Genomic DNA, 22,219 nt, shown 5'->3' on the forward strand with positions numbered 1-22,219 from the left:
CGCGGCCTGGCCAAAATGGCGGCAGCGGCCCTGACGCGGGAGGGCGGGGAGGACGCCTTCCGCCGGCTTTTTCGCTTTTATCGGCAACGCGACGCGTCGGATCTGCGGGGCGTGGTAGACTTCTCGGTGCCGGGGGGCCAGGTAACGCTGGGCGGCTGCTGTCCTTGCGGGCCGGCGCGGCGCGCTGCGGCCCTGCGAGCGCTGTGGTGGCGGTGCTGCCGCCCGTGCTCCGCGCCGGCCGCTTCCCCTCCTGCTCGGCGCCGTCTCTCCTGCCGCGCCCTTAGCGGCTGGAAGGCGCTGCCGTGCGGCGCGGAGCCTCCTCGCGGGCCGCTGCAGCGTTTAGAAACGAGCTGGGTGGCCGCAGAGGAGCCCGCCAGGCCCCTGGGGCCCGCCGCCCTCGGCCAGCACGCCGCCTAGCTACGCATTTACTGCTTTTCTTTATGTTTATTTACTCCCGTAGTGTTTAATTGTCACTCTACGCAGCAGTAAGGTGTCCCCAGAGCCTCTGTTGAAGCCACGTGTTACTGAAGGGACGTGCAGGTACACGTGGGTGGCAAAAAGCAAATGTCGCTCTTGGAGCTGATGCTGTTTCCGGGCCTCCTGGCCTTTGTCTTGGCCATGAAATAGCTGGGTGAGCCGGGATCAGCCTCTCCCCGCCGTGCAGTGGGTGCCCAGAGTCCTTGTTGTCTTCCCCTTGGGGAATTTTCTTCGCTTTTCTTGCTCCCATATAATACCCACTTGGCTTGGCCCTCAGGCCCAGCTGTTGCAGCGGCTGTGCAGTCAGGAGCACATCTGAAAGCGGCAGCCATCGTGGTTAGTAGTTTACTGTGTCTTGAGTGATGGAGAAGTGACCTTTAAACTCATCTTCTGTTTTGTCGCATCACAAAATGAACTATTGTTAACCAGGAATTTTCTGCGTATGAGCCTGTATGAGAAAAAAAAAGGAGTAGGGAACATAGTTAAAATGAAACTTTGCCTAATTTTTCATAGTTCAATGCTTAGTGTTTTCCTTTTACTCTTCTATTAGAATATATATTTTTCTATCTTTTCAGACAGTAATTTTGATACTGTTAATGGGACAGAAAACCAGACCCATCTGAAATCGTTCAAGGCATTAGCATTAAACAAGGGAGTTGTTAACACTTCAGCCTTTCTTGATCTTGCACCAATCCTTTATCAAATAGGATTCCAACATCACTGCCCTTGTGAGAAATTCAAAGTACTTGAAAGCATCACAAGTATCTGTCCCCTCTCCGTATCATTCTTTTTGTGGCTGTTACCTTCTAAGATCAGTTGATAGCTTACTAGTGAAAGCACCTTTTTATTCCTCTTTCCCTCAGGTTAAAAACATTTGGCTTTTCCCTTTAGGAAGGCGTACAGGCCAGGCAGATTGGCCCAGATACTTCTGTTCCTTTTCTCTCAGAAAACTTTCAAGTGATTGAGTTCTTCAGTGAAGTGTGACATACCGCAGCTGCCCTGCTACCAGGCTAATTTAACTGATTCAGCTCGTGTAATTTTTTAGCGCAGAAACAGCTCCCGCTTTCCACAAGCCCTGGCAGCAGCTGATGTGTAAGCAGTTTGAGAAGGCAAAGAGGTGGCAGAGTCTTAGTGAAAGGCAGAGCCTTCCTGGGGATGTTCTGCAGACAGGACTATGGACTAAGCTCTTCAAGGCTGGCAGTCACTAAACTGCTTTTGGCAGAGAGCTGAACAATTGGTAAAACTGAGCACATTGCCAGAGGCTGCTGCCCAACGCTAGTTTAGAGCTTTCTTACAAATTCTGTGTACATATTTTAGACACATTGCTCAGGAGGTGTTAACCGGAGCTGTCAGCCTGCGGAAAGACTGATTTTTACGCATTTGCCACTGCAGAGTCTGTGTGCAAAGGCCTTAATTTAATATACGCTTTATCATAAACAAAGCCTTGCCTGTCTCTGCCTGCTTATGACCAGCTCTTTCCTTATACGAGCCTGTACTTACTATGCATAGCCCACATGGAGAGCTGGACTGGGGAACCAAGCCAGAACAAAATCAACCTGCCTCTACCCTGCCGTCCCTAAGACAGTTCCCAATCCTCAGGGAAGAAGGGAACGAGAACACAGTGGATGAGTTTGGTTCTTTGCAGCAGGAGTTGGCTTATTGCAGCTTAAATGCAAGCGTTACTGCGACCCAAGAGAGTTCCTCAAGGAAACGTATCTTGCTAAGCCTTGAGCTGTTGACCCTGCTGTTGGAAACAGAAGTGGCAACATGGTGTTCAGTTTGAAGGTATAAAATGTTACAGGTATATTGCTGTCTAATGGAGATGATAATTACCAGAATATTTTACAATGATGAGGCTGCACTGTAGAAATGGACAAATAGTGCAATTTTTTTTCTCATTGGTATAAATTGATGGGGTTTTTTATGAATGGAGGACATCTGTCCTGATCCGTAAGTATTGTATAAACCGCAGGTACCTTTTGATTGTTGTATTGAATACATACTAGCTCTGTTAGCAGCATGCCCTGTTCTGGTCACAGTTGCTTAGACAGTAGTTCTGTGTTACAACTGGCATTTTCACAAAACTTACCTTGGAATATGGTAACACCTTTTCTTATAGGTGGTATATTTGGATGCGTTCTTCATGTCTTCCTTTTTTTCTCCTTTTTTTTTTAAACCAGATTTGTTTTCTTTTGCCAGGTGTTCAGATCACAGCTCAGTATTTCTTCTGTCAGTGATCAAGATGCCTACAGAGCAGGATTGCAGCCAGTTAGCCAGTGGAAAGCCTATGGCCTCAATGGGTATCCAGGTAGGTACCTCTGATTTAAAGAAAAAAATAAACACAACCTTGTTGCTTGGGATTTGAGCATCTTCCATCTTAGCCTCCTTGCCTTGCCTGGAAAAGCTATTTTCGTTTACCTAGGTGTAGTTTAGTATTATTTTAAGGGCAGGAGAACAAAAGAGTCAGCTAAAGAGTAGGATATATATATATGAAGGTGAGTACAGAAGGGCCAGTTGTTTCACTGTCTCTGATCAACCAGACCATCCCTCATAAGAATGGATTTGCCTTTGATAGAGATTTTGCATTTCTGTAGCATCTGTTTTTCCTCAGCATATATCATGAAAATTAGATAAGTGACTGAAATACAGTGATTTCAGGGCTGAAGTGTGGCATCTACTTGCTAGTGTAGAACACTGAGTACAATAAGTGAATAAGAACCTGTTGTCCTGTTCAAGGTACAGAATAATTTCATTAGGCAGGTTATTTCAAAAGCTGAAATGGATCTTAGGCGTGCAGGTCGCCTGGTAGAACCACAGAAAGATGTTAGGTTGGAAGGGACCTCTAGAGTCCTGGTCCAACTCCCTGCTTAAAGCGAGGACAAGCTGAAAGTTAGATCATATTGCTCAGAACTTTGTATAGGGGAGTTCTGGAAATCTCCAAGGATAAGAAATTACATACCCTTTCTGGGCACCTCCAGTGTCTGGCCACTTTTGTGGTTTTTTTTCACCTTGTATCTAACCAAAATTTGCCTTGCTGTAATTTGTGACTTACCTCTCATAATCTTGCTATGCATCTCTGAGAAGAATCTGGTTCCACCTTCTGCATAGTGCCCCTTTTACTAATATAGAGCAGCGTGTAACCAGCCTTTATTGCCGCAAGCGTGCACTACTGACTCGTGCTTAATTTGTCCTCCAAGACCCCGTGGTCCTTTGATTCAGAGCTGCTCCCTGGTCCTCAGGCTGTATGGTGCATGGGGTTATTCTGCCCCAGGTGCAGCATTACCACTGTTGAACTTCCTGAGGTTCTTGTTGGCCCATTCCTTCGGTTTGTCAAAGTCCCTTTCAGTGGCAGCAGTAGCCTCCAGCATATCCACTGCTGCTCCAATTTAGTGTGATCTGTGTGATGATGATGGACATCCTGTTGTCCCGTTGTTGATGTAGATGTAGTTATCAGTCTTGGCCCTGGTATCAGCCCGAGGAACACAGCCCGTAACAGCCACCGGTTAGACTCTGAACCATCAAATCACTGTTCTTTAAGCCTGGTGGCCCAGCCAGCTTTTGCTCACCCTTTTAGTTTACCTGTAAAATCCATAAGCCCCCAGTTTGGCTGCGATAATGCTGCAGGAGACTTGACTGGAAAACTCACATTTAGCAGGCAGGAGGGCTGATGAGACAAAATTTACCTTCAGTAAGTCCATGCTGGCTGTTTCCAACCACCTTGTGTCTGGAAATGGCTGTTATGAAGGCTTGCTCCATAATCTTACCAGGGATTTTGGTAAGGCTGATGAGTTTGTAGTTCCCCATATCCTTATTTCAGGGGAGTTTTTTTGTTCTGTTTTGGTTTTTCTCATGTTTCTTTTGGTTCATTGGAACTGCAGTCAGTGTCTGTGTGGGTTGCTATGAAGCCAGCCTACCACTTCTGAAACTAAGGCAGCCACGCTAGCCATCTGGCACAGTCAATACACAGGGAATAACTGTAGGAGAAAGGCTTCCACCTCTTCTTGCCTCTCTCAATTTTTTTGTTCCACTTAACCTGTCATATTATAGCTGCCCTTCCTTGGTTTCAAGCATTTTATGACTGTGTAAATGTCCTTCCTAGCAATTACATGGGGAGGGATCACAAGTGTTCCACTCAACTGCGTTTTTCTTCTGCTTTGACAAAGAAAACCTTTCACTAAAATAAAATGCAAATACATCAAGAAATTCCCGTTCCTGTTTAGCATCAAGTCATGTGTGGACAAGAATAATATTTTAACCTTTTCCAGCTACCTATATCTGGACACCCTAAAGCACTATAAGATATTTAACTGCCCTAATAGCCCTCTAAAGTAAGTTAGAATTTCTTCAGTTTGTCTATGGGCAAATGAAAGGGAAGTAATCTGGTTTTGTCCCCACAGTGAGCAATGAAATACAAGACTAAGGAAGCTGGGTGAATTTCTGTTGCAGTGTCCCGAGTTCTGTGAGATGTGGGTGATGCTGTCTTTGGATCTTTGTAACTGACACAAATTGGGTTTACGATGGGTTGTTCTTGTTGCTAGACATCTGTATGTCTTACGCTTCCTTTGACTGAGGCTGGAGACCACTTCCACCAGGTGTAAATTAATTCCTAGTGTGCCGTAACATCTTGCTGCAACAAGAGAACAAGCTTCTGCTTCCTCAAGGCAAATTCCTTTAGTATACAGATCCCCAAAGAATTCATCATTTGCCTGTTCCACTCAGACCAGCTCTTTCAAGGCCAAGAGGTTCAATTGTGTTGACTTCAAAGCTTGTCTGTGGTGTTCTTTAGTCAGCTCAGAAAGACTGCTACAGAAATAAATCTTGTTCTTTTCCCTCACATGTCTGGCAAGTCACTGATTTCTAGCACTGCTGGCGCTCCCAGGAACTATTAGTCTTGACTCTTAGCGTAGAATTTTACAGTAAAACTCTGCAACTGTTAGAAATTACAAGTTTTCTGCCTTTCTTGACATCAGCAGCATAGCAGCAACCCACTTTTTAGTTGTTTTCACTTCTGTAAATCTAGACTAACCCAGTGTCTTAAGAGTAAGCAATGAAAGGTTTGGAGAGACGTGAGCATGTTCTAAGCTTCTGTTACAAGTAGGGTCATAAAATTTGGATTCTTGTTCTCAGCTCTGTGTGAAACTAGCCCTCCAGGCTTTTAATTCCTTCATTAATACCTAGAGATTATACATACATAGTAGAGTGTAATTCCATGAATGTAGTAAAGCGCTTTGAGGACCCCACATCAAAAGGTGTAGACGGGAAGGACAATATTATTATTCTGTTCTATGCAGAGGCCAACAAAAAATAAATTTAATGCTTCTGGCAAAGTAACTTCTTGTAACCAGACCTGTCTGAAGGTGCAGGGAATGGAGTGAAATGAATGACAGTATATTATTAATACACTGAAGGCTCTTTTTCTAACCAGTTAATTTAATCTTGTGAGGTCTGTGAGATACGCTGGCAGGAAGCTTTTCTTGTGATTTTATTACCACTTTCATAAGGCCACAAGGCAAGTTTGTATCCTACTGAGACTCCTAGCCTTGTTTCTTCCTTTTCTTCTATTTTTGTCTGTTTAACTTGATTTGACTGAGAAGTTCAAAAAGACACAGTAGGGCAAAACCTTGAAACCTCCTTTTCCTTTGTTCCTCCTATACCCTTATCTCTCTTTGTATGTCTATTTTGTGTTGGTGAGTCTCACTGAATTGACAGCCTTTGAGGGAGCGCCTTGATTCTCAGAGTAGGTACAATACAGATTAATAGCATCTTCCCGTCAGACACTCATTCATCAGTGCCATTGACCCTGGCCTGCAAGGAGACACCCCTGGGGTGCTGGGGAGAAAATTCCAGTGAAGAATCTTGTTAGCACTCCTGCTGATGGCAGATCTTCTGTCAAGGACTTTTGTCTGTTAAGATATAGACCAAATCAATCTGTTACATCTCGGCTAACCCTCTTATTTGAGCTGCTGCTTGAACTCCGCCTGAGGTGCACGGCTAAATGAGTGTGCAGACTAGTTACACATTTATGTTGTTTTGCCAATTAAAAATGACTGCACAGTATTTGCGGTCATCAACAAGAAGTTTGGGATATAATTTGGCTTTCATGCCCTTTGAGTATTACCATACCAAAATGCAGGGATGGATACAACCAGATTTACCTGGAAATAAGCATGAAGCAAAAGAGAGGACAGTTTACGTTGCTAGAGACTTGCTCAGCCCATGGACTGATCTCTGCATTTCATGATACTGAAGTAACAAGAAGATAGTATGAGTTCAGAGACAGCAACGAAGTTAGTTTGAAATCTAGAAAAACTGGGCCAGAATTACTTCAGCTTTGCAGGGTTCAAGAGAAAAGTCTCGCTGAATCATTTAAAAATCGGATATACTCCAAAGCAATTGGCTTTGCAAGTTCTTACTCCTTTATCTGCTTGTAGTCAATATGCCTTACACAGGCATGTCCTTCATGATCATTTTTTACTTTGACCAGAGTTGGCTGCCCTGTCTGCCGTGTACTTTATGGCCACCATTTGTAGTGAAAAAAACCAATAGATTTTAACAGTTCAGACCTGGCAATAGATCCAACAGCTTACATGCAAAGTCAGTGGTTGTATGTCTAAGGTGTTTTTTCAGTACTTCTGACCCCTGTCCTTTGCTCTAGTTTTAGAAAAAACCAGGAAAATGCCTAATCATACTTTTCTTCCCACCCTCTCCCTTTTTCTCTGTGATCAGGGTTTATTTTCATACCAAACCCTTTCCTCCCGGGCTGCCAGCGTCACTGGGTGAAACAGTGTCTCAAGCTATACCCCCAGAAACCCAATGTCTGCAACCTGGACCTGCACATGGCTCCTGAGAAGACTATTGACCTGTGGGGACAAAGCAAGGAGCAATTGAAGTAAGTCCACAATAACCTTTGGTGGTCAAAACTAACGGAGCCAGAAGTTGTTCTTAGCCCTGAGAAAGTCTTAAGAAAAATGAGCAGGGAAGGGAAGCTGAAAAAGACTGTGTATATGTTGGCAGTATACAGATGGTGTCAGACATGCCAAGTTAAAGATGGATTTTTCATGGCTTGATGTGGATCCTGATGAATGCCCTGCTTTCACACTCAAAATGGGATTTTCTAGTAGCAAATGATTCCAAAGTGATCAGTCAAATGTAAAATAGTGACCCTGGCTGATATCATGGTGCTTGGAAGCTTGCTAAGCTCAGCTGCGAGGGGAACCATGAGGTCCTTCTAGGCTTCAGTTTTCCTGAGGAAAAAGGGATCCTTTCCAAACATCCTGCTCATGCTAGCTCTTCTTCCCAGTCAGCTGTCAGACCTAGCATACTGTAATTAAAAGGCTGCTGTCTGCACTTTTATTTTTTTAACTTCTCAAGTTGGCTAGTTTCTGTGGGTTTATTTTCCAATGTATTTCTTTGGTTTGTTTTTTTTTTTTATTCAGTCTGAGGTGGCAATTAAATGTACGGTTTTAATGGCAATCCTATCTGCTCTGTAAGATTGCCACAGGTTCAGAGTTCTGTGGCTGATGCAGCTGCCTTTCCTCTACTTGATTTGAAAGTTATTGGAGGATTTACTCAAGTTTTGAAGTCAAGCAGAAAGTTTTAAAGTCCAAGTTTTAAAGACTTTTTTGTTGTTGTTAATTAGTCACCTGTAAAAATACATACAGGATAGATGCTTGTTTACAGTACACAGTGTTTTAGTTATTTGGGTATTCATCATTACCTTGTCGATTTGACTGATGAAATCAGTGATTGAGTGACCAAAGTTCCCTACAACTCTCATCTTGCACCACAGTAAAATTGACATGTTGAGATTTTTCTTTGGAAATGCTCTTAACATCTACAAGATATGGAAAGGCAAGAGCAAGGTTTGGACTTCTAAGTATTTGAACCTAGGAGAGAAGTTATGCCTCCACTTGTGTTTTCCAGGCTCAGTCAGAATTATTTACAGAAATTCAGACACCTTTTTTGTGTTCCATCAAGGATGAAAAATTGTTCTATAAAAGTATTGTGAACTGTGCCCTACAGCTAAAAAAAGTGGGGTACTGTTCCAGCTTGACAGGCCTTTCCCAGCAGCACCTCCTGCACACAGAGAGAACGATCAGAACAGAGGTTAATTTGCAGCTGAATCCAGTTCACTTGAAAACAGTGTTTGGAAGAGTGATGGCTGGCAGAAACACGGGCACTTGTCTGAGTCTTCAAGTGAGCAAACTGGTGTATTTGTGCTTTTACCTAGGCAGATCAAACTAGCCAACTTGTCTAGGAGTGAGAACCTTTCAGGGAGGGGAGAAATAGGGTGCTTAACTAAAAAGAGGTGTACTTCCAAGATTGGACACGACTTTAATGCTATTTAAAGCCATCAGGAATATGCATAAATGTGCTTATCTGCTCTTTTCAGCATGCAGGAATCACAAGGTAGGGAGAGTCCACACAATTGCTAGAAATGTATGCTATGCTTTCCCCACAAAGTGAGGAAAAAGTAATTTCTTTAGTGCTGGGGACAATTAAAAGCATAAAAGGGGGTAAAGCATCCCTACAAGGGAGATACATATGTACTCTTGTGTGTAAGGAAAAGGGCGGGGGCAGTTATAGAATGCGATCTAGTGAATCTAGACCAGTGAATACAGAAAAAAGGGAGCTTCACACCAAAGCTCCCCTGTGTTCAGTCTTGTTATTTTTAACCTAGTTATACCAGAATTTCTCTGTGCTTTCTTGTAGGAGCATCTGTTGCTACAGCTCTAAGAACTCATTGATTTCAGATATGTAACAATCAGACTTTGCTCTCCTTTAGCAATCACATGTGAAATCACATGCAAAATACTAAGTTGTGGAAATAAGGACCTACTGAGCCTATTGGGGTTCCTGCTGTTGTGCAAGTACCCTAGCACTGTAGCAAATGAATGGCCCTTTCAAAAAGCATGTGCTAAAAATGTTTAATTATGAACATCAGATCTACGAGTTGAAAGATTTAGAGGAACGAGTTGTGGGCTCTCCCTCTTCTAGATGCTGTTACCTGCTTGTAGGCTCCATAAATTGTTCCAAGCAGCACGTATTTGGCAGTTACTGTGTTACTGCATTATGGTAATAGCAGTTGCTATTGCCTTATGACAAAGATGGAAACTGGAAAGATGACTCAATAATCAGTGAGCTATGAAAAATTATTAAAGGTAAAGAAACTGGCCTTTAACTCCTGTGCCTGGTTTAGCTTAGGAGCTATCAGTACAGTATAGGTGAAGGGCAGAAACAAGGCATGTGTCTGGGTAGAAATGCATATTAAATGCAGATGCTTGGCTGAGATTTGACCATGGCAGCACAAATATAAATCCTGTTTTGTAAAAGAGAGCATGTCTTACAAAACTAATGAGGCTATAAATCAGAACCAACAATCTGGTGATACTGTTTATTGTGGTGTTCTGAATGCGTTTCCCTTTTCTTTCTTTATTTACCATAACACATGATTTAGCTTGAGAAAAGAAGCTGAAGTTGCTGGAGTAAGTGGACTAGAAGATATATGTGTGCCTTTCTATATTTGTCACTAGCATGTTTCTGTCTGATTTACTATAGTAATACTCTTGGTAACTTTTAAAGGACTTTTCCATAGCCATAGTAAAAGCCCATCCCTAAGGTCTCTTCCTGCCATCGCCACCTTCAAGTAAGAATGGTAAATTGGTGTGTGGCGTCAGACCACTGAGTCCCTTTGCATTAGGGTTGTCACTTGAGAATAGTTTTTTGTCCTGCAGAGCAGTCTGGATAGGAGACATCTGCAGTCTAGACTTTTTGACATTACAAGAAACATATGGTCATAGCTAGAGCAGTCTTGCTTCTTACTGAACAAAGGACTCCTTGTAAAAGTACCAGGTAGTAGAATTGACAGTCCTTTGCAGTATTATGCAGCTTGATACACTTCACTGTCAGGTGAAGCATTTTCCGGCTCTTGTCATTTTCCATTAAGTGCCTAGAATGTTTTTTTCCTTCTGTTTGCGGCTTTTAGATCTTCATAGATTCTGTTCTTTCACTTTCGGTGCTTAAATAGTACATGCTTAATTTTGAGTTCTAAATCCGCACCAGTTAATTGTGTTGTCTCCATCTGATAACCCATTATGTACCCCGTTGAAAATACAAGCTGACAGCAGTTGGCAGTAGACCCTATAGCTTGCACAAATTGCATGAAGTAAATTTCCAAGGTCTTTGGAGGAAAAAGATAATGACACTGAAAGAAGTTTAGCATTGATGGTTTTAATAGGCTGTCGTGTGGGTAAGTGAATCTCATTACTGTATGCTGCACTACCAGAGGACCCCTCAGAAATTAACACATATCTGATTTCTTTCCATTTTGTCTTTGCAGAAGGAAAGGTTCCGGTAAAGGGGAGCCTAGAAGCTTATTGGAGAAGCTGCGCTGGGTGACTCTTGGTTACCATTATAACTGGGATACTAAGGTACTGAAACAAAATTCTTCATTTTTCGTAGCTGTAAGCAGTCAGAATGGCAGGCAGAGGAGGGTATCATGGAATAAAATGCTTATGATCCTATGAGACAGCCTTGAGGAAAGGCTGTAACAAACCATGCTTGTAAGAATGTTTTAATCTCCATTAGCTTACTGTGAAACATTTAACAGCAAAAGTCCATTGCTGCATTCTTTCCTTTGAAAGGTAATGTGGTAGCATATACTTGGCTCTAGACCTGTGACTGTTTCGGAGTAAGAGCATTTTTACCCTACCAAAAGGCATGGTCACAAAAGGGTGTTAACTGCCTAAGATGAGAATGACCTTGAATGCTTGAAGACAGCTGCTTCTCAGAAACTAGTCCTCTTTGGAGGGGTGAGCGAGAGCAGGAAGAGACTGCTGCTGGTGTGACTTTGAACGTAAGAGTCTGAACCAGTATAGTACACTCTCACCAACTAACAGCTATTTTGGGGCTCCTGACCAAAATAAACTTTTTCATAAGACTGAATCAGATGGAGGCTGAGAAAAGATGACAGTGAATATGCGGTATATTGCAGATACTTAACCAAATCTGCTTGCAGCCTTATATTTACCAGGTCAGCCTATTATTGGGTAGCCTGAATAAAAACTTGGTTATTGCTTTCCAGTCCTCTCAGAATCACTCATGGGAGAGAGAAAAAGTAGGTTTGCAATTGATTCCTGTTCCTTACTTTCCAAAGAAGGAACAAAGATGCTTGTTTCAGAGCCTTGTTGAGTTACAGAACTGTCTTTCCTTTGGCAGCTTTACACAGTGACCAAGTAGATCCTCAGGATGTTGGTACTAACCTTAGGCATTAATCTTACAGACTTCGAGTTTGCCATCCAGATATGATGATGAACTCCATGATTAATTGAATCTCTGGCAGTCTCAGCATAGGCACAGAATTAAATGATAGGAGGTAAATGCGCTGTGGGTCCACCTATGTCGTAGTCATTTTTCCAGATGAATATGATGCCCTTCTCCCTGACTATCAGCCAAACTTCTGAGTTCTCTTTCAATGTTTGTTTCCAGTTGTATTTGCTGCTCTGATGTTCTGGGTGTGGTTTGTTTTGTTTTGTGTTTTTTTTTTTCCCCGCTCTCCTTCCTCCAGAAGTACTCAGCAAATCACCACACTCCTTTCCCCTCAGACCTTGCATTCCTGTCAGAACAAGTGGCTGCAGCCTGCGGGTTCCGGGGTTTCCAAGCCCAAGCAGGCATCTTGAACTATTATCATTTTGACTCTTCACTGGGAATTCATGTAGATGAGTCTGAACTGGACCATTCTCGGCCCCTTTTATCATTCAGGTGAGTTGAGGAAAGCACTTGAGTGTTGTGGAGGGATTGATGGCTTTATTATATGGTTGCATACGGTTATAGGAAGTCAGTATTATGTAGTTTGCTAATTGAGTATATAATCCTCAATCTCTGAAGGCATGAACAGTAGGAAGGTGTAGTTCAAGGGCATAGGTTTTTCTTTGAAGACTGCTTGAATAGCATGGATGCAGCGCCTGGAGTGGAAGAGCTCTTAGCACAGAATGCAGTTCTGTTCTAAAGCAGCAGAGTGTCAGCTGGGTACTAGCAGGCAAGGATGAAATACCTCAGCAGAGTTTCAAGCCTGGCAGGACAGCTGCTCACACTGTGCCTACCTTGAACCAGAACCAGGTATCTTAGTCTGTTCTCCATGTTCTCATTGTGAAGTTGTTACTAGGAGTCCATCTGGTTTTCTTGTTTGGGTTTGTTTTTTTTTATAAAGGGATTTAGCTGCTAATATTTTCTTACTGCACATGTAATTGTTCTCTACCTGAATTTTCTTTCTCTTCTCTCTCCATCCTCTTACCATCTCTAGTTTTGGGCAATCCTCGATATTTTTGCTTGGGGGCCTGAGGCGGGAGGAGGCCCCAACAGCCATGTTCATGCACAGTGGAGATATCATGGTGATGTCTGGCTTCAGCCGTCTGCTCTACCATGCTGTGCCCCGCGTCCTCCCCAACCCTGAAGGGACAGCTTTGCCTTCGTGTCTGGACCAGGCACTTGCTTCAGACCTTCCTGTTGGCTCAGTCGTTGAGCACAGCTCTGATGAGGATTGGCAGGTGTGTGCCAAGTACTTGCAGTCTTCCCGCATCAATATGACTATTCGGCAGGTGTTGGCTGAGGGTCAGAAATTTCCTGAGGAATCTGGGACAAACAGAAAGGGCCAAGCACCCTCTGAAGAGAGTCACCGTAAGGAGAACAGTAGAACCAAGAGGCATAAACCGAATACAGATAGCTGAGACCAGTAGATCATGCTGACATGGACTGGACAGGCAGTCTCCACATGGAATCATATTAAAGTCACTTGTCTGTATTGGGATTAATAAACTTCTACAGAATAACTGTAGTCCTTCTCACTGTAAGAAACAGGTTGGGGGAGAAAAATGATTTAGAAGTAAGAGAAGGATAAGTTCAGGACTGAGACTCAGGAGATGAATTCTATTGCCACTTTGTTGCAGACATTTACGGTACTCCGTTCCCTTTAAAATACCTGTATATGTCAGAGAATTTCAAGCTTGGTTCAGTGATGCTCATAAAGTATTTTGAAATCATTGGGCAGAAAGTGCTGTGTATCTTTATACATAATTACTGTGTGTTAAAGAATCCTATTGGGCTTGTAAAGCTCAGCTGAAGTGTAGTAACAAGTACGAATGAGAATAGGCTGCTGTGGGTGTGAGACCTACCTGCAGCATTTCCAAGAGAATTACTTCTACAGCAAAAACTGGTTCAGTGATCAGAAACTAGCAGCTCTCTCAAGCAACACCTGCTGCAGTCTTGTGCTCTCCTTTTGCCTGCTTGCACCCACTCAGCTGCAGCAGAAACTGCTCTTCTGAGTGGAATAGGACTTCTTTTTGCATACCTCAAATTTTGGAGAGAAACAAATGGGAACAATATGTACTTGGAATATCTAGTAGCTCCCAGCAGGGTCTCCTGCCCACAGTAAGTACGTGACAGACCTCTATCCCCATTCTTTCAAAACTGCCTCCTCTTAAGTGCCTGCAGATTATGGTCCTCCAGTCCCAAGCTAGCGTCTTTAAGGAACAGAATGACTTGCAAGTAGAAGCAATGAAGCTGTAAATCAAGTACCTGAAAAAAAAATGAATTGGTGACTATCTCTGTCACCCAAAGATAAATATATTGAAACAAACAACAAAAAAAAGCACTAGCTTTTGTGCCAGTTTTCTTTAAGACTCAGACCTTCTTATCTGCTTTTTAATGCAATTTTAATTGTTGGAGTGGAATGCACTGTCCCTGGGGTATTTTGTTGCACTTTCCCAATGAATAAACTGACTTGGTTTTTAAATTAAAGATCTCTATCAGGTTTGGGCTGGCTCTTTTCTTTTTCTCCTTCTTAGTTATTTCTGCATATTGTTAATGCTGCTGCATTCCCTGTACTGTCCCTTCTAGGCTTCTTTTGGATCTCCTGCCTGTGCCAGCTCAGGTGGAGGAGACCTGCATATGTCCGCCGGGCTGCTTTGCTTATGGGTGGTTCAGGGTTTGTTGGGCAGTTCCAGAGAGGTGTTGCCTGCAGTATGAAAGTACGTATGTGGCAGCTTTTCCTCATGGGGAAAGTATGCCTTGTCTACTTATTTCATAGCAGGTAGATCTGTGTATGTGCACAATTAATTCCTTATACAACACTGCAAAGAGCTCCAGTAATTTAATCTCTAAAATAATCAGTTGTGGGTTTTAATATCTTATTCTATGCCAGAAATGTGTCCTTTCTGTATCCTAGGCCTGGTGTATTTACAGCAGAGCCCTGGGAGAGTGAATACTATAATGCAGGGAGGTTACAACATGAGCAGAAAGGCAAGTTGACTGAGTAAGTCTCAGAAAACAGCAAAGCTCCCTTAGTAGCACCTGTAGGTGGGCAAGGGGAGAGCAATATTTCTTCTCCTGACAGTGAGAAGGCAGACTGTTCTTCGCTCTCAAGAGGGAAGCAAAAATCTGCCAGCTCACTCAGCACTGAAGATGAGAGAAGAGTCATGGATCTAGACGGTCACAAACTAGAGCTGGTTTCCTCATGTTGCAGGCTGAGATTTAAGTCCATCAGTTCCCTACAAATACATAACAAATGACTGCTTGTCATTTATGCCACGATTCAGTTGTTCCTGTGAAGAAGGACAAGAAACCATACTATTTATCCTTTGCAGTTTAAAATTGCAGCAAATGCTGCAAACTACTAACAGCAATTGGTCATGGGAAGTATCCAGTCCATTGGAGCTTTCTGTTTAGATGCAGCTGAGTTGACAATTTGCTGAGTTACTGACTTGCAGTCAAGCTTGTTCTGTAACACCATTGTGAGTGAGACAGCGCTGATCTAGTTCTGTATCAGGCACCCAGAAAATAAAAATTCTATGACCCAGAAATGGGCATATGGGAAATGACCCAGGAAAAAAAAGCGTCATCCATGTACAAAGAGAAACCACTATAAGAAGGGAGAATTTCCTGAAGTGCCAGCCTGGCAGGAGCATTGTTCTGTGACTGCAGAAGAGCAGAGTGCAAATGAGCAAACCACAGAACTTCAGTGGGCTCTGCAAATGGTGCTTCCGGACCATGATTTTGAAGAGGCAGCAACAGCTGCGGGAAGAGGTTGTGAAGGGGGCTGCATCCAGTGATACGCTCCCTACACTCTTGCTGATGTTCCTCCTAGGACAGAAGGATAGGGAACCATTTACCTACTCTATATAGCACTCAGGCTGTGACTTTGCACCTCACTTGTTTAGGTTTGTGATGATGCAACAGGATTTTTCATAGTATTGATCAAATTTTTGTATCTATAGGTACCACAAATATTTGCTTGTGTTCATATAGGTACGTGCTGAGATAATCTCTGTATGTAGCTTTTAATTCCTCCAGAGGAAAAACACTGTCCAAGGGCCACAAGCACAAAATTGCATCAATGGCACAGGCCGCAGTCTTTTAGGATGTCCTGCTGTGCACAGCTGAGGGGAGGGAAAGAAGAGGTCTCTGGACCAATTCTGCAAGAAAATTAATGTAATGAGTTGATTACAGGAAGATTTAATTCAAAGCCACCTGGAAATGAAGCATGTTGTTTACTACATGTACTCTGTTCATTATGTGATCTATAGATAAAGCTAACTGTCCAACAGAGTTGAAACAATTACTGGGCTTTTTTTATAATCAATAGTAAAGTGAAAATGAAATACCTAGCTAAATCAGAATCAAAGCACAGTGGGATGAATACTGGGTGCAGAAGAGGAAACTACCTGTACAAACAAAAGGGAATACCCAGACAGCAGCACAGTATCTCACTGCCATGGCTGCAGGTCCAGGTTGAAGCTGGCTTGCATTTTGTGGAGTACAGACAAGAGCTTGGATCTGTGTTCATCTATTCGTGTAAGTCATTGTCATTCTTTGCATCACACCTGAAGCAGGGTAGATTTAACATGGAAAAGAGACCTGTCAGTGACAGGATTGTCTTCCGCTTAATTAGGATGCAAAATTAATTGAGCTATAATCCAGTGTACTCTAAGCATACTTAAGTTCTGATGAAATCATAAAACTTGCCTGGATCTGAACACATTACCTCAAAAAGTTAACAGAAGTACATGGACTGCAGACTTCAATGATTCAGAAAAATAAGTTGCTGAAGGCCTCAGAAGACCCATATATAAAAGGTCTTTTTTTGGATACTCTATGCGAAAAGAGACTTTTGAGAGAAAGCCATGCGAGTCATCTGCAGTCTGCTGATGCCTCTGTAAATCCTAATAACCAAAGCTGGTTGAAAACAATCTGTAGCATAACACTATAGATCTGGCACAAGATGTGGCTGACACAAGTTTAGCACAGTACAAAATAAGTTCTGCTATTTATACTTAGCAAATGGTAATCACAAATATCTTAATAAAACCATTTTTCTATACAAAGAATGCAACATTGACTAAGAATATCTTCACATACGCTCTGGTAAAGTTGCAGTGAGATGAAAGTCACCACTGTGCAAGTTACAGCTTAGCTCATACAGCTCTTTCCTTGCATCATCTTCTGATATCTGTAGTCACAGGCCCACAAAAATAGTGGTTGAAGGGACCTCTGGAGTGGCCAGTCCACCCTCCCCCTAGGAACAGTGCTGTTGCCACAAGGCTACCCACGCAAGACAGAAACCTTCCCCGATGGGTGTAGAGGAATGAAGCTGGGTTAATTAGCATTGATGATTTACAGCTGTGGGCTGGCTTCAGGGGTGGTGGGTTGGTCAATGTAGATAAGGTGCAGCTGTGGCTGGCCAAGTTAAGTGGTTGAGAGGCAGTGAAGAGGGAGCAGCCGAGGAAGAAGCAAGAGGAGAGGGCACACACGCCCTGGATGAGGTGAGACGAGACGAGGAGAAGGCAGCAGAGGGACTGTATGAAGAGTGTGCTGGTATGAGATGGTAGAAGACCTTGTTGCAGCTTGGTAGTTTGGAGAGTGCTGTGACAGATGGAGACTCTACCATTTCACTTGGTAACCTGCGCCAGCACTCCTCTGCTTGCATCATGCAGAAATTTTGCCTTATGTCCTGCCCGAGTTTCCCAAAATACAGCTTGTAACCATTCCCTCTGCCTCCTTTTTACCATCTGTTACTAGCAAGAGTTTGGTTCCATTGTCTTTGTAACTCTCCTTCAAATAATTGAAGTCTACAGTTAGACCCACTCCCCCTTTGTCTCCTCTGTGCCACATGAAAGGACCCCAGGAACCACATTTCCCCACAGATCACATGCCCTGGGCTCCTGACATTGCTCTCGAGCCCTCTTCAGCACCTTTTCCTATTTCAGGTGGTACACTGCTCTCTCTGCTAGTGCTGGTTTCTGTTACAAACAGGATGCCAACAACAAATGGACTACTGAATCCTTGTTCCTAAACCCACTAGACCCACCAGATTCGCTTAAAACCACTGGATCTTAGGCTATAGGGTTATTTTTACGGTTTTTCCTAAATTAAATAACTTTTTCCTTCCCATCTACACCACAATAAAAACAAAAGCAGTAGTTTTGTGAGGTGCAGAGTGAATGTACCATGGCTCCCTATGGATTTATGTTCCTGAAAAATCGTGAGCTCTCACTGAAGCTTTTCTTCCAGCTGAGCATCTATAAGTGATTTTTTCCATGTGATCTCTCCAGTGTTTAATACATGCACGGTGCACCCTTTTCCTGAACTATAGGGTCCCTCTCCACCTACTGACTACCTACTAAGCTTGCAGAAACTTAATTAGCTGTGAAATTTATGCCATCTATCAAATCTAACTGAAATAAACCGACAGGTTTCAAAGTTGCCAGACAGAAATGTGAAGACAGAGAGTTTAACACATGCACAAACCATGAGAAAATAAACCTTACTCCCTTAGGAAGCCAGGCTCAAAAGTCTACTTTCATGCTCTTAACGCAGACTTGTCTGGACTTTTATAGCAGGTCTTGCTCTGAGGGGTTTTGCTCTTGGGGTCCCAGTCAAGAGAAGAACAAACCAGAATAATTTTAGCCCAGTGAGCACCATCCCCAACCAGTTTCTGCTATTTTAAGAGTATGACACCTCTTAGGAGGAGCCAGCTATGCACAGAAACTCCAAACAGGTTAATCAGCTAAATGCTTCTCTCTCCAAGACAGTAAATAAGTGTCTGGAGTACAACAGGAAGCCAGATCTGATTTTTGTTTGCAGCTAGGGCTTGTATTCAGATAGGCATCACAGAAGGCATCCACCACTTCTCTATACCAGGGGAGGGGGGAGAAGGAAGGAGGGGATAAAATCTGGACAAGCCTGCAGTAGCTCTTCCTCTCTGCAGAATACAGGAGATGTTTATTTCTCTGAACAGGGAAAGCTTTAACCTTGCGGAGGCACTTCCCATCTCGTTTTTCCCAAGTCAGTAGAAGTATTCCGTCTCTGACCTTCTCCTATGGTGCTGTTGATGCCCTCTTCAACAAAACACCCACACGTAGGGGACTCTCCCCTGAGCTTCTCTTTCTGTGTCTGCACTCACACATCTTAGCACTGAGGTTGTGCCCTCCTTCACCATCACTCAATGCTCATTTCCTTAACTTGGGTGCTCAGTGCTGCTGGCTGGGCTGAAGGAGGCCACCTGCCCACAATACAGCTTTTCTGTCAAATGTTTCATGAAACAGATGTTTCATGATCTCAAAGCAATTCCAAAAGGTAGGTCAAGATCCTTACCCCCTGAAAGGTCAGAGGCAAGGCCAGTTTACACCAAAATATGGGGAAACAAATAGAAGTAAGGTGAGGTGGCGCTCACACTTACATATTAGGTTTACAGTTGGACTCAATGATCTTAAAGGTCTTTTCCAACCTAAATGATTCTATGAGGTACAACAAAACATTCTCCAGATATTCTTGTTGAGACTATGTATAGACAGCAAAAAGCGAATCAGCCTAGAAGACACACTGCCTCTTTCCTGTCTGATGTTGGGAAGTCAGCACTTTACATTAGCTTTTAGCTTCCTTCCAGGTGAATTTAAAACTCATTCTTATTTACTGAGAAAGGCCAGAAGAATCAATAAAGGCCTTGGCTTTCTAGAGGTGATCATCTCACCAATCATTTCTTCTCTGTTCTGCACTAAGGGCTTAGATAAGGAGAAAGAAAACAAAAACAAAACCTTCTTAACAGAAAGGTTTCTTAATTAGGACGGGGGAAAAATGACTGCAATTTTGCTGTGGCAAATTAAAACCAAAATGAGGTAGCAAAGAGCAGGGTCTGGAAGGGAGGGGGGCAATCAGAGACAGCTATTGATTTTGAAATGATGGAGGAGCCAAAGGAGAGCGCACAGCCTGGGAAGGAGACTCATCTTTCAAAGCACTGTTCTTGCTTAAAAACAATCAGTCCAGGCAGAGGTGTTGGTTGTTGCTGAAGCTTCAGAGTTAGCTTTGTTTTCAGACAGAATTTAAATTTTGGAAAGACTCACTGGTTCATAAGGGGATGGCTCCTGAGGCAAATCTTGAGATTGTGGAGCTAGGAATCATGGGATGGAGCTGAACAAAGCAAACCTGACTGAAGTATCAGGAAATTCTTAGCAGTAGTGGTAACAGAAAGAGTGTTCAGAAATAGTTTCTTCCAAGGACAAAGAAAAATGTCACTGCTCACAGCCAATGCAGGCAGAGAAAAAAAGGAACAAACCCACACTGAATATGGGGCAAGCACCAAGATCTAACACCCTTCTCACTCCCAGTTGTTGCATAGCATGTCTCATCTTTTCTAGAACAGAGAGAACTGATCTGGCATTGCCTTACCTTGTCCCAGTGGCTGAGATCAAGCTTAGGTACAGCTTTCTGCCACTCCAGGCAGCACACTTTCATATACACTGGCCTTTTCCCCCTTGGCTTTTCAGACGGCACTCCTCTAAGATTAAAGTCAGATGTCAGTCTGACCTTTTGTCAAATACAGCCAGCACCTGAAAAGACTGTCAGAGAACAGCACCAATCTCGTAATGACTGGTTTGAGTTTGTCAGCTTGTTGTCATTGCTGTGATGAAACCTGACTTTCCAAAAGTGCTGGCAGGTGTCTATGATGGGGGGGCAGGAAGATTGTAGCTGCAGTACTGCAAATAATCTGCAGCCATTCTAAACCCAGCTGAATGCTGTGTGCAGGTAAGCTCCTTTTCAGCCCAGACAGCAGAAAACATGCCACAGGCCCTTTTAAAGCAAGGGGTTTGTTCCACCACATAGGAGACCTATCTTCTGTTCTTCACACTGGCATTACTCCATCAGATCCTCATCACGATGCTGGTGACAAAGTGGCATCTCTTTTGCTCCCCATAGGACTAGCAGTTTGTTGGAGATAGCATATCCTTGTCCACAATCCATTTCCCCCCCTCTTCCTCTTGCCTCCAAGCAGTGCTAGAACAAGTGCAACAGAAATCTGTCCTTTCCCTGTCACCTCCTCTGTCTTTGTAGCTCAGATGCTGGCATGTCACCTGTTCCCTGCCTGAATCTCAACTGTAGGCAACACATGTAATTAGCTGGCAGAGAGACCTCTTCATCCCCTCCTAATGCCCGATCCGCACGTGTCAACAGCGGGAGCGCACCTCTCCAACAACTGTTTCTGCGGCTGCTCCTGCCATTGACAGCTGCTGCTGGATGTCAAACATGAGTGTAGGGATATGATCTCCTCCAAGCCCTTCCTGAACCACTTCTGTGATTGTGCTCCAGGAGGGATTAGTCTGGCATGCTGGTTTGCTGCTTCAGCACTTACCTGGGCTGAAAGTGGAACCAGCCTGCAGACATCTCCTGGCTTGTACTGGGGTCTTATATAGCAAGGCGTAGTCTTATTACTATCCTTGTCTAATCCACCAGCGCTTCTTCCCTTCTCCTAGGGCAAAATGATAAGGGAGAAATTAAAGGAAAGAAGGATCCCAGGTCAGCAAGCATAAAGAAGTGATGATACGGCATGGTCTTTCTGATCCCCCAGGACCCTCCCCTGTAGCTGCAAGCATCACTGCACACAGTTCTGGAACAGCAGAGGCTGCTCAATTCTGAAGGCTGCAATCCCTGGCTCTACAGATCTTTGATAATTCCTTTCCCTGGAATTCACACAAGGAATGCTGTCTTTTCAGGTGATATGGAACCTACTGAGAAACCATGGGTCCCATCCGGAGAGTAAGTGTGCAGGTACTCAGTGTTTGATTTGTTTAATATTATTTTCTGCAGCAGAAAAGTGGGAGAGCGAGAAACATTAGTCACATACTTGCTTAATTGAGATCTAATAGCCAAGGTCAGCGCTCAGCCAAGAATAGATAGCAGAAGCCTCCCATGATGTATTTTTTCAATGAGCTGTTCATAGCACACAGACTGATCTATTGTCAGTTTTCACTATGAAAAATTTAACTATCTCCTGGAATATGCTCAAATCCATTTTGCATCATTTCCTTGCTTTTTCATTTAAAAATATCTTTCCAATAAGACCTCATGACCGTGCAAATTAGCAGATCTCTGCTGTGTGGAGAGATTGCTTCACCTCCACTGAAGTGCAGCTATTTGTTCTTTTGCCAGCCCTCTGCAAGATGACGATACCTGTTTGTCAGTGTCTCACATGCTTTTCTGTGCTTTAAACAAAAAACTCTTAAAGGGAAAAGATGAGTACTCAAGGGAAGATGCTGCAATGGGCACATCAGTAAGGAGGAACACCGGACCTTTGCCTCGAGCTGTATCCTGCATGTCTGCAGTGTTCCAGTGCAGCACAGGTAGGTACCTGCTGGTCTACAGCACCTCTCTGGTCTCCTGTGGCACTTCAACCTACAGGACCCAGCACAACCATCTA

General features: G+C 43.4%; 1 protein-coding gene and 1 long non-coding RNA gene across 4 annotated transcripts in view; one reads left to right on the forward strand and one right to left on the reverse strand.

The window, feature by feature from the left end:
- Positions 1–9: 9 nt before the first annotated feature.
- ALKBH1 (alkB homolog 1, histone H2A dioxygenase) lies at positions 10–13,514 on the forward strand. 2 transcript variants are annotated; one of them, XM_055793941.1, is made up of 7 exons: positions 31–141; positions 1,987–2,262; positions 2,677–2,785; positions 7,204–7,366; positions 10,817–10,907; positions 12,044–12,237; positions 12,779–13,514. In XM_055793941.1, the coding sequence occupies exons 2-7, from the start codon at positions 2,245–2,247 to the stop codon at positions 13,200–13,202; spliced, it is 999 nt and encodes a 332-aa protein (XP_055649916.1). In that variant the 5' UTR covers positions 31–141; positions 1,987–2,244; the 3' UTR covers positions 13,203–13,514. The 2 variants fall into 2 exon arrangements, with proteins under 2 accessions (XP_055649924.1, XP_055649916.1); XM_055793949.1 differs by lacking the exon at positions 1,987–2,262 and having other exon boundaries at positions 10–141.
- Positions 820–22,219, reverse strand: part of LOC114013975 (uncharacterized) — a 31,015-nt gene continuing 9,615 nt past the window's right edge. Inside the window, exons 3-5 of one of the 2 annotated variants that reach the window (XR_003557284.2) lie at positions 21,155–21,271; positions 6,633–6,720; positions 820–925 (exon numbers count right to left, since the gene is read on the reverse strand). This is a non-coding gene — a long non-coding RNA (uncharacterized LOC114013975). Of the gene's footprint in view, positions 926–6,632; positions 6,721–14,113; positions 16,353–21,154; positions 21,272–22,219 lie in introns of those variants that run through there. The other variant, XR_003557285.2, reaches the window with a different exon arrangement.

This window comes from Falco peregrinus, chromosome 1, assembly GCF_023634155.1.
Source record: "Falco peregrinus isolate bFalPer1 chromosome 1, bFalPer1.pri, whole genome shotgun sequence".
Taxonomy (NCBI): Eukaryota; Metazoa; Chordata; class Aves; order Falconiformes; family Falconidae; genus Falco; species Falco peregrinus.